The sequence below is a fragment of the Octodon degus genome, unplaced genomic scaffold, assembly GCF_000260255.1.
Source record: "Octodon degus isolate 3935 unplaced genomic scaffold, OctDeg1.0 scaffold00006, whole genome shotgun sequence".
Taxonomy (NCBI): Eukaryota; Metazoa; Chordata; class Mammalia; order Rodentia; family Octodontidae; genus Octodon; species Octodon degus.
Genome location: NW_004524582.1, coordinates 28556868 through 28571682, shown reverse-complemented (window position 1 = coordinate 28571682; position 14815 = coordinate 28556868). Strand labels below are relative to the sequence as shown.

At 53.5% G+C, this 14815-nt stretch overlaps 1 protein-coding gene across 1 annotated transcript in view; it reads left to right on the top strand.

Annotated features, from left to right (window-relative positions):
- Window positions 1–7998, top strand: part of Otop1 (otopetrin 1) — a 30073-nt gene extending 22075 nt beyond the window's left edge. Inside the window, exons 5-7 of the mRNA XM_004624669.2 lie at window positions 1413–1543; window positions 4733–5664; window positions 7768–7998. Of these exons, the coding sequence (XP_004624726.1) occupies window positions 1413–1543; window positions 4733–5664; window positions 7768–7938 (1234 nt within the window). The 3' untranslated portion in view covers window positions 7939–7998. The remainder of the gene's footprint in view (window positions 1–1412; window positions 1544–4732; window positions 5665–7767) is intronic.
- The last annotated feature ends 6817 nt before the right edge of the window (window positions 7999–14815 follow it).

The following is a 14815-nucleotide window of genomic DNA, read 5'->3' as shown; positions in this document are numbered from 1 at the left end:
GTTAGAGGGTTAGACTTAGGGTACTGGCCAGAGTTAAAGGGTTAGACTTAGGGTACTGGCCAGGGTTAGAGGATTAGGCTTAGGGTACTGGCCAGAGTTAAAGGGTTAGGCTTAGGGTTACAGTGTGGCCACCTGCAAAGCTCAGTTCTGGTGTTCCAGAGATTTCTCTCATGAATGTGGCTTGTGGCTGCTCCTAAGGAACACTGAAGAGAAGCTGCAGTGGTCAGGGACCCATGGGCCCTCCTCCACAGGTGTCTCCTGTGTTTAACACATGCCAGTCTTCACATCCCTCTTTGGTGCCCCCACCCTTTTTTTTTTTTTTTTCCTTCTTTTTCTAGAAGTTAGGGAAGGAGACAGGAGTCAGACTGCAGTGCACCTGTATTTACCAACCCTTCAAACCGTAGTGTGGCAGCTTATTCTGTACATGACCTTGGGCTAGTTAAAGCATCTGGATGGACTTGTAGACACTCAATGTCAGCACTGTGCCGGCATTTCACAGGGCTGGGGCTTCACTCCATGCTGGCTGCTTCATGGTCACAAGATGCCACCACTCTGGCCTTTGTGTCTACACTCAAGCTTGCTAAAAACAGAGATAGCGATCATAAACAGGATTTTCTCTTATCTCTTTCACCAAAAACTTAGTCATGCTTCATAGACGGCCTTCACATTGCACCGGCCAGAATGACCACACCTAGTTGCAAGGAAAGTAGGCAACAAGTGTCCGACTTGTTTCAGTGTCTTTGAAGGTAGCTGGGAAGGCAGAGGATGGGAATGATGACCATTGGGTTGGGCAGTGAGCAGCTCTGGGCCAGAGTCCGGTGTTATCTTCCCCTCATTGTTCTCCTCTCTCTTCTGTTCTGGGAAACGGGGTTGGGCTATAGGGTTGGTTGCTCGTCTTTAGTGCATTTTCTTTCCTAGAATTCTGCTTTCAAGGTGCAGCTTCTTTGATGTGCTATAGACAGTGAGTGGAAGGCTGGGAAATTCAAGACTGAGGCCAAAGGCCAAGACTCAGAGGCTTTGGGATCCCCTGAGACTGTCTCCTCCTTCCCAGAGAGCCACCCAGTGCCTGGACCAGCAGCTGAAGCCAGACTCATAGTGTGAGGGTGTGTGTGTGTGTGTGTGTGTGTGTGTGTGTGTGTGTGTGCATGGGGGTTTCAATTTTCCCTGGTTGGCTCAAGAACAGAGTTCTTAGGTGGGCATGGTGGTGCATTCCTATAATTTAAGTACTTGGGTAAGCTGAGGCGGGAAGATTGCAAGATTAAGCTCAACCCAGGCAACTTCATGACTTAGCAAAACCCTGTGTCACAATACAAAATGGGGCCAGAGAAATAGCTCAGTGAAAACTGAGTTCCAATCCTAGTACTGCGACAAAGCAAAGCCAAACCAAACCAAAGCTGAACTCTGCTTTCCAGGTTCGGGGTGATCCACTCGGTGTTCACCAATCTGCTGCTGTGGGCCAACAGCGTCCTGAACGAGTCCAAGCACCAGCTGAATGAGCACAAGGAGCGGCTGATCACACTGGGCTTCGGGAACATCACAATAGGTAGGGGACATCCTGCCCCTCCTGACAGGGCACAAGGACACCTGCTGGGACCGCAGAGAGGAGTGGTGCAGGGGTGCAGGGCCCATGGACAATACCCTGCTGTTGCTGCTGCAGCTCCCACCCCCTTCACCTCCTGCAGCCATGCTGAGGGTAATGAGAGGGTCCTGTGGGACTCACTGGCTAGCCTGTCCTCTGCACACCCATTTCCCATGGCACAGCCTGTAAGAGAAAGAAGTGTCTTTGTTCTTGGCTGTGGGAGATCCTTGGCTGCTTCTGACTTAATGAGGCCCCTGTGGCCAGAGCTTTCTGCTTAAAGTATGGCTTTGGGACCCCCTGGAGCTCTAATGGTATGCTGTGCTTAATGGGGTGTCATTCACTTGAAGTTTTCTATAACTACACTCAGCTTATAATTTTGGCCCATTTGTATTCTTCCTTGTTCCCACTTGAGAGCAGGTAGTGTTAATCTTTATATTTTCTTTCAAAATTTCGAGCGTTTACAACCTGCCACACCTGTTTTAGACTGTTTGGGCCGAAGCGAATGGGCGGCACAGGGAAGGGCAGTGTGCTGGGAGCTGGATTCGGCCAGCTCTCGGCCGGATCCTGCGCTCGCTGTGCGGCCTCAGCACGCCGCTCAGCCTCTCAGAGCCTGCCTCCTCAGCAGGGTTCCCCTCAGCCTCAGTCTGCTGCAGTCTGGCCGAGCAGCAGCCACTCCAGAAGGGGCATCGAGGACCTCAGGGAATGTGCTGCGCTGACTTCTTCAGCACCGCGGCCAGCGCTGCTCTTGGGAAGGCCCCTGTGGCCTTGGGCCTGGCTCCCACCTGCTGTCCCACACAGTTAGTGACAATGACAGCTGCAAGAAAGCTGGTAGGAAGCACTTGCTGTGCAGCAGGCACAGCTCCAACCTTTCCGTGGCTTGTTTCTCGCGTCATAAGCAGGCAATGTTAACTACAGCACTAGGTGGGTGGAGTCCCTGATGCCCAGCCATGCTCACGCAGCACACAGCAGCTGAGTCAGGAGGAGAACCTCGTGGTGGACCGCAGGGCCCTTCTGTTGAGATATGAGATTACATTTATGTAGAGAGGTAGCTTTTGCCGGCTCTAACTGCTTTAACCTTCTGATTCCCTTCCGTCTTCTGCAAAACGCTGTGTGGAGGAGAAGCTGCTTAGGAATTGAGTGTTGCCACATGTTCTGCAAAAGCAAGCTAATCCATGAACCCAAGGAGCTTCTCCTGTGAGGTGTAAGAATCCTTGCACATTATAAAGCAAAACAATGACAAAGTGAAAAAAGCAACCCAACAGAACCCCACTCTAGCACCTGCCTGGGAGCACAGCCTGATGCTCTTAGCATTTGCTGACCTCTTGTAATGTGCTGTCACTCATGGTCAGTTTTGCCCTGCGTCTACACAATCTTTTGGACTGCAGCTTATAATAGACAATAGATTTTACATCACGACCCACACATGCACATACGCACACCTGTGACATGCACCCTACTTGGTGTTCCCACACCCTGCATAAACCTTACATAGTCTTCATCTTCCTCTATAGAGAGGCTCTTTAATTTCTAGTACATTTGATTCCATTCTTTTCTCCTCTATTTTATTCTCTTAAATTTCCATTCTGTAGAAAAATATTGGTTGCCACACTCTAAATTGATTTTGAGACCCGATAAAGGTTTATGCAGCATTTACATATATTACCATTTGTTCTTACTTGTTTCCACTGTCCTGGTAGTATGGTTATTTTCCTCTAGAAGTAGACTACACATTTTTCAAGGTTTATTATATCTTTTTTTTTTTTTGCATTTAGGACAGGGTGTCCAGGGTGTCCAGGGTCTCACTATGTAGACTGGACTCACAGTGATGCTCCTGTTTACAGACTCCCAAGTCCTGGGATCACAGGTGCATGCCACTGCAGCCAATCTCAATCGTGGTCTCAGCACATGCCAGGGGCAAGGCTGGCATGGCAGGCCCGGGGATCGAAGCCCCGGCCCCTGTACCTGCTTGCAGGCACTTTAACCTGCTGAGCTATTTGGCTGGCTCTATTATATCTCTCTTTTTTTTTTTTGGTGGTACCAGGGATCAAATTCAGGACCTTGCACTTGCCAGCAGGCGCTTATGTCTCTAAGCTATCTCCCCAGCCCCTGCATTATGTGGTTGTGTCAACATGCACTTAATTTCTGAATCGTTGAACATAAAGCTCCCCTTCCCCACACAGGCACAGATTTCCCAATGTTCTGATTCCATCTCTGGGCCTCTAGGAATGCAGAGCAGGTGGAGTCAGGGGTGCCCTGTGGATCTGCACCATTGCCAGCCCTTCCTTGATGCTTGATCTTCACTCCCTCGGGAAAAGACCCTTATTCTGCAGCTGGGTATCTTTTATCAGACAATGAAAATTTATGCTCCTGCCACAGTAGCCGGCCTTGGAGCCTTCACAGGAGTCTTTGCTGAACAGGAGGGAGCATTTTAAACAACCGTTAAGAAAGTCAGACACACAAATCATAGCCACAAAATTTAGCTAAGACAGACACAAAAGCTGAAAGAAACTACACCTCACTTGTGGCTTCCCACCCAGAGAGAACGGCTGTCTCCTTCTAGCCTGTGTGCTTCCTGGTTTTCTCCTCTGTCATCACTTCTTGAGTTTCTCTTTTCTAAAGCAGCGGCCGCCTCTGTCCTGCTCTTACACTTCCGGACACCTTCACAGGGCAGGAATGCGGTGCTAAGGCGATGCTGGGATGGCCGCACAGACTGCGAAGTCTGAATGAGCAGCATTTGTTAGATGGCAAGCCTTAGGGTCCTGGCTCTCTGTAGCTGGACACTGAGCACGATGCCAGTCAGGGCGTGAAGCCCTCACTCCGTGGGACAGCCATACACCAAACCCAGCGACAGGGATTTCCTATGTGCTTTTCTAACTCCTGTTGCTGGTGCAACCCTTCTGCCATGACCCCTCCCCCAATGGCCCCTCCCCCATGCCCCCAGCTCCCCGACTGGCCCCCCACATGATGAGCCCCTCGCCCATGAGCCCTTGCCTTTCATCACCCCTCCCCCACCCCCTCCAGGGATGACCCTTGCCCGTGACTCACTCCCCTATAACCGCCCCCTCCCCCATGGTCCCCTCCTCCATGACCCCCTGGTTCCCAGGACCTCTCCTCAGTACCCCCCCCCCCCCGCTGACCCTGTATGTCTCCTAGAGCTGGACGACCACTCTCCTCCATGCAACTGCTCGCCCCCGCGTCTGTGCGCCGCCCTGGCGCAAGGCATGTACTACCTCTACCCGTTCACCATCGAGTACCAGATCCTGGCGTCCACAATGCTTTTTGTACTCTGGAAAAACATCGGTCGCAGCGTGGACGGCGTGTCGCCCCGGCGCTCTGGGTTGCGGCTCCGCGGCATCCTGGCGGGCTCGGCGCTGGGCCTGGGCGCGCTGGCCGCCACCCTGGGCGTGGTGGCCGTGTACCTGGTGCACATCGGCCGCTCCAAGGCCAAGAGCGAGGCTGCGCTGGCCATGTTCTACCTCTACGCCATCGCCCTGCTGCTGCTCATGGGCGCCGCGGCGCTGCTGGGCGTCGGCATCTACAGGGTCGATGAGAAGTCGCTGGACGAGTCCAAAATCCCCGCGCGCAAGCTGGACTCGGACCTCCTGGTGGGCGCGGCTTCGGGCTCCTGGCTTCTCTCCTGGGGCTCTATCCTGGCCATCGCCTGCGCCGAGACCCGGCCGCCCTACACCTGGTACAACCTACCCTACTCGGTGCTGGCGATCGCGGAGAAGTACATCCAGAACCTGTTCATCATCGAGTCCGCACACCGCGAGCCTGAGGGCCTCCCGGAGGACGTGTGCACCCTGCGCGTGGTCACAGTCTACAACGGGGCTGCCGCCACCGACTCCTCTCGCTGCGGGGACTCAGGGGTGGCCGGGGACACAGCTCCCCAGGAACAGCTTGTGCAGCCAGCCGTCAAGGGAAGTCTGGGTCAGCAGCCGGACCTTGGCAGAGAGGAGCAGACGGAGGCGAGGAGAGGGAAAGGGGTCTGGAGCTCGGCCCGCCGGACCCCCTGCTTTCGGGGCAGCGCCAAGAGAAAAGTCCTCAGGAACATCACAGCGTTTCTGTTCCTCTGCAATATTTCGGTAATCTGCCTCAAGAGATGATTATTACTTTTGAGTCAAGTAGTGTCTTTTCCTCGTGTTTTTCTCATAAGGCACAGAGGAAGCTTGTAACGCTAAAAAGTAAAGGTTACAAGGCGATCACCAGTTGGGGCCCAGCCTGGGAATTCAGAGGCTTTGCCTGACTTCGTCTCAAGATGGAGAGACAAGAGGGCTGGGGTGCAGATGAATGCGAAGGCCTTGCGTTCAAAACTCAGTGCCCGCCACACTCTCACTTTGCATGAGGAGGTTGAGCTCCTGCAGGTCAGACATGGCCTGGAGATCTCTGAGCTTGGCCTGGGCAGACCCTCTTACATTTAATGCATTTATTGAGTACCTGCTGTGTGCAAGAAGTATGTAGGGCACAGCCATGTACCCGCGAGTTAAAGGATGAAGAGAAGGACAGCTATTCCCGGTCAGGAATGTGGGTTGCTTTTGGTGAGCTGTGTATCCCAGAGGGCGGAGCAGCTGAGTTAGTCCTAGTGGGTGGGGAGCAGGTGGCAGGTGCTGAGGAGCCAGCTGTCCGGCAGAGGGCGCTGAAGCCCTGCAGGAGTGGAGATTTAGCTTTAGGAGTCTGGAGTCTGGGAAGGGTGGGGTTCTGTCAGGGGAGAGACAGGATGTAGCTGTGGAGTGTGCGCCAGGTGTGAGGATGTAGGCGGGAGAACAGGTGAGGGGGGGACAGGCAAGTGCCAGCAGGCAATGGAGGGTGTCACCTCAGAGGTGTGGAGTCACAGCTCCATGGTGAGGTTGTTCGAAGGTGAGGGTGATGGCACTCTGACACCTTGGTGGGGGATGTGGGGCAGAAAGATGGGGTTTGAGATGAATCTGTTTGGCCCAAGTGGCCAGTGAAAAGGCAGAGCCTGGAACTGCTGAGAGTGGTCCAGGTTGCGGTGGAGATGGAAGCCAGAGGGTAGTTGCTTCTATGTAGAGCTGGGGCCACAGAGGCCCAGTGCACAGGGAAGGGAAGCATGGAGAGGAAGCCAGCAAGGGGGACTGGGAAGAGCTGCTGTGGTGGCGGGGTGAGGGCCCCTCAGCGCCAGAGGCCAGGGGAGAAGCTGGACAAGAGGCGCACTAGGGAGCTCTGTGTGCACTTGGCGGCGAAGGCTCCATGTATCAGGTATCACTGCTCTGTAAGAAAGCATGCTTATTTGCAGCAACCTAAACAACAGCTATGTGTATCGCATGGCTTTGTCCCTGTGTGGTGTGCCTAGCAGTCTGCTCAGGGTCCTTCCCAGGTTGAGTGCTGCCGACTCACCCACATACCTTTCAAGGCCTTGCTCCAAGGATCTGATTTAGACCCACTCATATGTCTTCTGGACAGGGTCCTGAAGTCCCTGTGGGCGGCTGGCCTCAGGCCTCCCTGCATCCCTATCATATGGCCTCTCCATGGGATGGTTCAGCCCTGGACAGTGGCCTCCTTTTGTATAAGAGGAGATGGGTGATATGGACAGCAGATCCTTCTGTAAGGGAGAGATTCTGGTGGCTTCTGTCCTATTGTTTAAGAAGTGAGCTGGTGGCTTCATTGTCACTCAAGGGGAAGGGATCCCAGGCACTGGGAGGGTCACTGGGGGCAGCTAAAGACTATTATGGCCTAAGAGCAGAGGGTAGGACCCTCTGAGAGGTGCTAGCACTGTCATCCTACAGGTGAGGAAACCAGGGTTGGGCGAGGGCTGTGGGGATGGAGAGAATCGGACAGGTTCTGGAAGGATGGCACATCCTTGTAATCCTAGCACTGTGGGAGGCTGAGACACAAGGATTACAAGCTGAAGTCAGCCTGGGCAATTTGTCTCAAAATAAGAACTAGAAAAGAGCAAAACATAGAGCTCAGTGTGAAGGTCTTGGGTTCAATCCCCAGTCCTGGGGCAGTAGGAGGCTTCATTAGGGATTTATTGCAAGGAGGGGTTGGTGAGAGACAGAAGGCTCCTGGCTTGGATGGTTTCCGTGGAGTCTGGGAGGCTGTGTAATCTCATTGGCCAATGGGTATGCTGGGGCCTGTCAGTGCGCGTGGCACCTGTGGCGCCTGGGCCAAGTGTCCATCTTGCGAGTGCGGGGGCTGCTCACAAGACAGATGTTCCTCTTTTCTTGCAGCTGTGGATCCCTCCTGCCTTTGGCTGCCGTCCCGAGTATGACAACGGGTTGGAGGAAGTCGTTTTTGGCTTTGAACCCTGGATAATTGTGGTCAACCTGGCCATGCCCTTCTCTATTTTCTACCGGATGCATGCAGCTGCCTCTCTCTTTGAGGTCTATTGTAAGATATAGACGGGGTCCACAGAAGGCAGCCAAGCCGGCTAGCAGGGAGCTCACCGGAGCCTCTGCGCAAATGCTGCCCAACAAGGGCGAGGCCCTTTGGTCTGCGGTGACTGTGTCCGAGCCTGCACACGGTTGATGCAGGCAGTGAGGTGGCGCAATCCACAAGGGCGCTGAAATCCATCCTTGTTTGTCAGCTCGTCTAAAACCCAAATAATTTTACATCCCTCCAAATGAGACTGTCTTCTGGACCAGGTCTGTTTTAGAAGCTTGTGAGCCATGGTCGGGCAAAACTTTTTCCTGTTTTTCTTGCACACCCTTTTCTGTTTGTCATTTACTCCATGACAATCATTTCTTTGATTGTTTGCATGCAATCAGTTAAACCTTGTCCTTCTCAGAGCTGAAGAGCAGAGACACAAACACACTGGGCTTATATTTTCATTTCTGAGTAGGCAGGTGTCACTTGTGAACAGAGTGACTTTTGCCCTCTGGATGGAAATTTAAATGTGCCTGAGATTTAGCACCTTGTTATTTGTGATCACCTTGGGATTTATTATTTAATATATTTTTTTAATGCATTTGGTACAAGGTCTCACTATGCAGCTCAGACTCGTAGTGATCTTCCTGTCTCAGCCTCCCCAGCGTTGGGGTTACAGGCATGCACCACCATACCTGCTCTCAGTGGCCAGCACAGCATGCCCAGGGGTAGGGCCAGGGTGGCATGTGGTGCTGGGAATTGAACCCCAGTCCCTGTGCTTGCCTAAGCAGGCACTTAGCTGCTGAGCTATCTCACCAGCCCTGATTTATTTTTTAAAAATAAATTTTACTCTTCTTTTTTTCACTACATATCTTTATTATGGAGAACTTGGGGATTTCAGAAAATTAGAAAAATGATACTGTTCAGTTAGCAATTGCTTTCGAACATCTTGATGTATTTCTTTTTCCAGGGCGGTAACTGGGATGCTCTTTATGGGTCGACCTCCCAATCATGCTCCAATGTTTTCAGTTCTGTACCCAGTTTTCTTCTTTACCTAGTAGCATGGCAAAAAGCTTTCTCCTGTATTGCCATAAGCTTACTGTAAATATGAGTTTAATGCTAGTCTATCACGTGAACGTTCTATCATTAACTTGATTTCATACTTTGATTTTAAAGTGTTTATAACTTTGCGCTTTTATAAGTGATTCTTCAAAAATAAAGCCAGGTTTCAGCAGCATTCCTTGTGTGTACAGTTGCTTTCTATGACATCTAGCTGTCACTCTGTGCTGTGAGTACCACCTACAGGCTCAGTAAACTCCGGGGAGAAAATGTTTTACAAAAACTTGCCTCTGTATTGGTCATGTACAAATGAAATAATACAGTCCAACAACTATTTACATAGCATTTGCATTTTATTAGGTATCATTAGTAACCTAGACATGCTGTAACGTCTACAGGAGCTCTGCACATGTTATAGATAAAGACAGAGACATTTTGTCCAAGGGATTTTGGCATCTGTGGATTTTGGTATCCAGGGAGGGTCATTAAACTCCTTCCCCATTTGCAGTAATGCCCAACTGTATCCTTAAAATTGGGATGACAACCTAAAGGTTATAAATGTCTAAAGGTCTCCTAAGAAATAGCAATGTGTGGGAGGGCTTTTTATGGTTTTCTGTAACTATTTTATTTAGTTATATTTGACTTGCTGAGACAGAATCTCGCTATGTATTCCAGACATGTGTCGCTCTGGTGAGGGAGGAAATCAGGCAGACCGGGTTGGGGAGCAACTGCCTCAGCGGGCAGGGCTGCAGGTACACACGACCTTAGAAGTTCTGTCCCGCCCCGTGTGCGCCCCAAACACCTGCACAGGCATCTGAAGGAAGCAGCACCGCAGCGTCGGTTGGATTAGGAGAGCCCTGAAGGTCTGCCAAGAGACAGGAAAAGGAATGGCTGTTCCTATGATGGGGCATCTCACAGGGGCGGATGCCCGACGCACCAGGACCACAGGGCTCTGCCAGGCAACCCTCAAGCCATGTGGAATAAAAACATTAGGGAGCACAGCGGTATGATTGGCTTGGAACCCTTTGCAGGAGCACGACAATCCCGGCATCACTAGCGGAGCCGTGAGCACAGAACGAGATTACAGACACACGGGGAGAAGCCATGCACACCACGTTCAGGTGGCGGGAAGGAGCGGAACTGCTTGGGGACCGGTGGCGCACTGTTCTCTGCGGTTTCCGCGGTACTTTTAATGTATGAGATATTTCGTAATAAAAACAGTTGAGAGGAAAAACGAGAAACAGTGAGGGGGAACTTGGTCTAAGCCACCAGGGCGCACATGCTCCTGCCAGGAGCAACTGGCTCATCCTTCAGCCCGTAGTGACACCGGTCAGACCTGTTAGTCACCGGCATCTGAGGGCCCTGCTCGGCGCCTTTGCATACTCAGCCGTCAGTCTCCGCCTGTCACTGCTCCTCTCTCCCTGGCGCGGCTGCCGCCTGGGAGTACCGCCTCTTGCCCTTTTCTGCCGGACAGGGCCTGGCTGCCCGGGCATGTAGGCTGCTCGGGCCTGTGGGTTGCCCTCGTGGGGGAGACTCTCCCAGGTCATGGAGAGAAGCTGGGGGCACGGTGGGGACCGGGATTGTCATGCTCCTTTTTCTAGCCTTGCAGACCTGGCAGGGACGCAGCTGCTTCCAGTGCCCGGAGCCAGCTCCCTACTCGCCTTCTGGGCACAAGAGGGCGCTGTGAGCCTGGCTATGACGAGGAGGACAGGGCCTGGCGCTTCCTCACTTGCTGCAAGGGGAGCCCCTAGGAAGCCGGGCCCGGGTCCAGCAGGGCCTTCCTCCTGCAGCAGGAGAGGCGGAGCCCGGCCGGTCTTCCCGACAGCAGCACCTGCCACCTGGCACTGTCTCCGGATGACCTGCTTTCCTGGAGATGGTGCAGAGCAGGTGCCGGAAGGTGCTGGGTCAGGTGTCGGCAAGCGGTGCCCAGTGAACCCAGAATGGATTTGACTTTGCTGTAGGGTTGTAGGCGCACACGTGTGTGTGTGTGTGTGGGGGGGGGGGCTCATAAAAGCAGGTGGTGACAGGACCTGGGTGCTGGTGCAGGGTTTGTTGACTGCTGCGGCCGACCAAGGTTTTGTTGCCTGCAGCTGCCCATCGCCTCCTCAGTCCTTCCCAAATCACCGCAGCCGTGCACTAGCGCAGCAGAAGCAGCTGAGTGCGGGTGTCCCCCACACAGCGAGCCCTACCTGCCCTGTCCCCCTCTCCAAGGCCATGCACGCTTCCTCCTCCCTTCCTAACGATGGCCCTGCCACCGCATGGCTTCCACAAGACTGCTGTGTCGCTCACACTGCACAGCGCTCTTCATCAAGAGAAGGAGCACTGAGCAGTGGGTGGGGGCAGGGTGGCCACGGGTCACAGACAGAGTGGCTGGAGTTGCCTTTCACGACAAGCACATTCCCCCAAAGTGGAGCCTCCTCACAATTTTTTTTTTTAACTTTATGAAGAAGTTTATTTTGGCTCTAAGTTTTGGATGGCAAGGTTAAGGGGCCACATATGACAAAAGCCAGAATTCCAGGGTCACCTAGGGCATCATGAGAGAAGAGCCAGAGAGCACGGAGAGTACCCTTCAGTTGTGTCATTCTCCTCAAGAGCTAGGATTCTCTGCCCTGGTGACCTTGCTGAATCCTACTCTGCCCTCGAAAGGAAGGCCGAATTAATTTTCCACCCGCTTGATACCTCAGCAGGGATCACATTTCGACACAGCAGCCCTTGTGGACACAGCAATTCTCCACTGAGCTACCTCCAGAGTATATCAGTGATCACTTCAAACAGGTCAACTTGGGCTGGGAGTGTCATTCAGCGGTAGCTCGCTTGCTGAGGTATGTGAAGTGCTGGGTTGAGCCCTTATTACTGCCCAAAACAATGGCAACAGCCATCAAAATGCAAAATAAGACAACCAAGTCACTTTGATCCTATTCATGGAAATTAAAGCAGTTTTGAATTCTGGAGAATGATTGCAGATGGCACGATGTATGCCATACTCATGTCTTGTGTACCCAGCCTGATTTTCACAGAGCTGAGTAGAACATTCTCTCTGGACTGGGTTCTGAAGCAGCCTGCAGTGCAGTTTGGCTGAGCAGGAGAGGGTGGGGCGGGGGATATGGCTGGCTTCTTCTTCCCCCACGTCAGGGTGATGGGGAATCTGCAGTGGCCCCTGGATGGTAAAGAGCAGGGGAGGCCCCATCTGACTGGTTTCTAGAGTGGGGATCCCTGCGTTCTGCGGGAAGCTCAGTTTATCATGTGCCTGTCATTCGCAGGTGTGCGGATCCACAGGTGGTTGGGGCCATGGCCCATCCTGGGGGCGCCTCATGAAGGAGGAGAGTGAGGTAGCCAAGCACATGCCAAGGGCAGCAAGCAGGTCGTGGGGGCTGCTAGAGGAAGGCTGCAAGCTCCACCTCTGCCTGGAGGCCCCAGCACTATGTGAGGCCCAGAGAGCTCTTCACCATGGAGCTGATGTCACCGAGCTGAGAGTCCCCAGCAGAGGGTGGCAAGAAGGACTTTCCAGGCAGGGAGCTTGGCGCAGGGCGATGAGCGGCAGTTTCACTGCTGGAATGTAGGATGAGTCAGAGAGCAGGGCAGGAGAGTAGGGTGGACCCATCAGTGGCTGAACTGGGAAGTCAAATGGACTTTCCGAAAGCCTGGACCCTGAGCTGTGGAGGCGGGGCTGGCCTTGGGGCTCGGGGGTGGGGTGGGGGTCAGGGCAATGAGCAGTGCTGGAGTATAGGGGTCCTTCCTGGCTCTCAGTGCAGGCTCCACCACTTCAAGCCAGGATAGGCTGGGGCTCCAGGTGCGTCCCGTGGCCACGACAGGGGGCTTCTCCCCTGGAAAGCACCACGGAGTCTTCTGATAACAGCCGTGGTGGTGGTAGCCTCGAAACCCAGGCTTTTGATTCTGCCATTTGTCTCAAGGAAGCAAATCTTGTTTAAACTATGTCTTCTGCAAAAGGAGGATCAATGAATTCTAACCAAAGAGTGTTTGCTGACCGGATTAGCAAAGCTGCTTTAGTGCTACGTCATCTGTGCAAATCCTCTTAGCCCAGGTGTGCAGGAGTCCACGTGTGAGAAGGGATCACTTCCCTGCAGTCGCCCTGAAGTTCGGGCTCTGAATAAAGTAGGGCATTATTAGCTCCTTAGCTGGTTAATTCTGGGCTTAAGAGGCAGACTCTGGAGGGTGCTTGGAAGAGGCACCCTGGTCTTAGGAGGTTTAAAATTTTTACTTATTTTTATTTGGTCCAGGGTCTCACTATGCAGCTTGGACACACAGTGATCCTCTTGTTTTCAGCCTCCCAGTGCCAGGATTGCAGGTGTGCACCACCGTGCCCCATCTGGGTTGCTGGCTCAGCACACCCAGGGGCAGGGCTGGCGCCGCATGCAGTGCCGGACTGAACCCTGGTCCCTGTGTTTGCCTAAGCAGGTGTTAGTCCACTGAGCTATCTTGAGGGCCCTTAGAATTTTTAACTCTGCGCAAATCTTGCAAATACTGAACTCCCTGGGGGAAGAAAAGGCACAACTCTGGCTTCATGGCTGAATGCTCTGACTTTCCAAACACATTTTATGCACCGCAAGAAAGCTGCGTTTGTGCCGGTGCCGAGGGATACGGCCGTGCCCCCACCAGGGCTCACTCAGGCTCTGAGCATTTGCCTTTACCCTCGTTCCAGCACAGCTGCGCTGCCACCAGCACCGTGGCGAGTTCCTCTTCCCCTCCTTCCAGCGCACCCTCCTGCCAGCCCTCCTTGTCCTGCTTGTCCCAGCCAGCAGTGATTTTCCTTGTTTTCACACCACCCTGAGCATTGTTTACCTGTGCTCAGCGGCGGTGACATGGGAAACTCCACTCAGACAAATTCGGGAAAAAGGGTCAATTTTTGTTAAAAAAAAAAGCAACAAAAGCCAGGAAGTGGCTGGATTTAGAGGACGAGACATGCCTTTTCTCTGCCTCCCTCCATCTTCGCCTTTCCTTCCCTTTTCGCTTTCCCTTCTCTGCCTCCCCTTCATTTTTCTCCTTTCCTGTTCCTCCTTCTCTATCCTCTCTGTTTCTCCTCCTCGTTGTCTCGCTCTCTGATTGGCTCTGTCCGGGCCTTATTTTTTTCCTGGAAAGCCAAGATCCCAAACTGTGTCCCAGCTCAGCCTCCCCAGCAGGACCAGCCTGGCTTTCCCCTCCCCCATCTTCACACCTCTCTGCATGACCACGCGGGACACGGGACACGTTTCCGTTTCTGTTTCCATCTCTTCATCCATCCCAGAGCTGGGAAATTCAGCATGACAGCCGGCACTGCTGTGGTCCTGAGAGAGCCCTGAGGGTGGCAGAGGGCAGGAGGGCGTGGAAAGGCCCAGCCAGGTCTCCCTGTGGCCGGCAGTTGCCTCTGGCTGCTTTCTGGAAGCTCAGCTGTGCTTAGAGCCTAGGTCTTTGGTGTCACCTGCGAGGACCAGGGGGCGGTGCCAGGGGAGCAGCCAAGCAGCCGAGCTTCTGCACCCGCAGCTCCACTTCTAGAACCTGTGGCTCCTCAGGCTCCTGGGGCGCTGGGAGAAAGAGCCTCGCTGTCCTATGGGTGCTTCAAGGCACAGAGCTGCAGCGGGTGTCATGTCCAGTGCCTCTGGAGAACCTGGCTCCGTGGCCTCTGCAGGCAGCAAGGGCCCCAAGGAATGCTGGGAGAGGGCCCTGGAGGAGGCTGGGAGAGAGAATAGGCCAGGTCATCATCTCTGTGGCAGGAGATCCAGAGGGGAGCCGGGACAGACCCGGGGCTGGGGCTGGTGACAGGGAGCTCTATACATCTACAGCTGGATGAGTCAACCACTGTGCACATGCCTGTGGTCCTAGCATTCTGGGAGACCAAGGTGGGAGGATTCAAGTTTC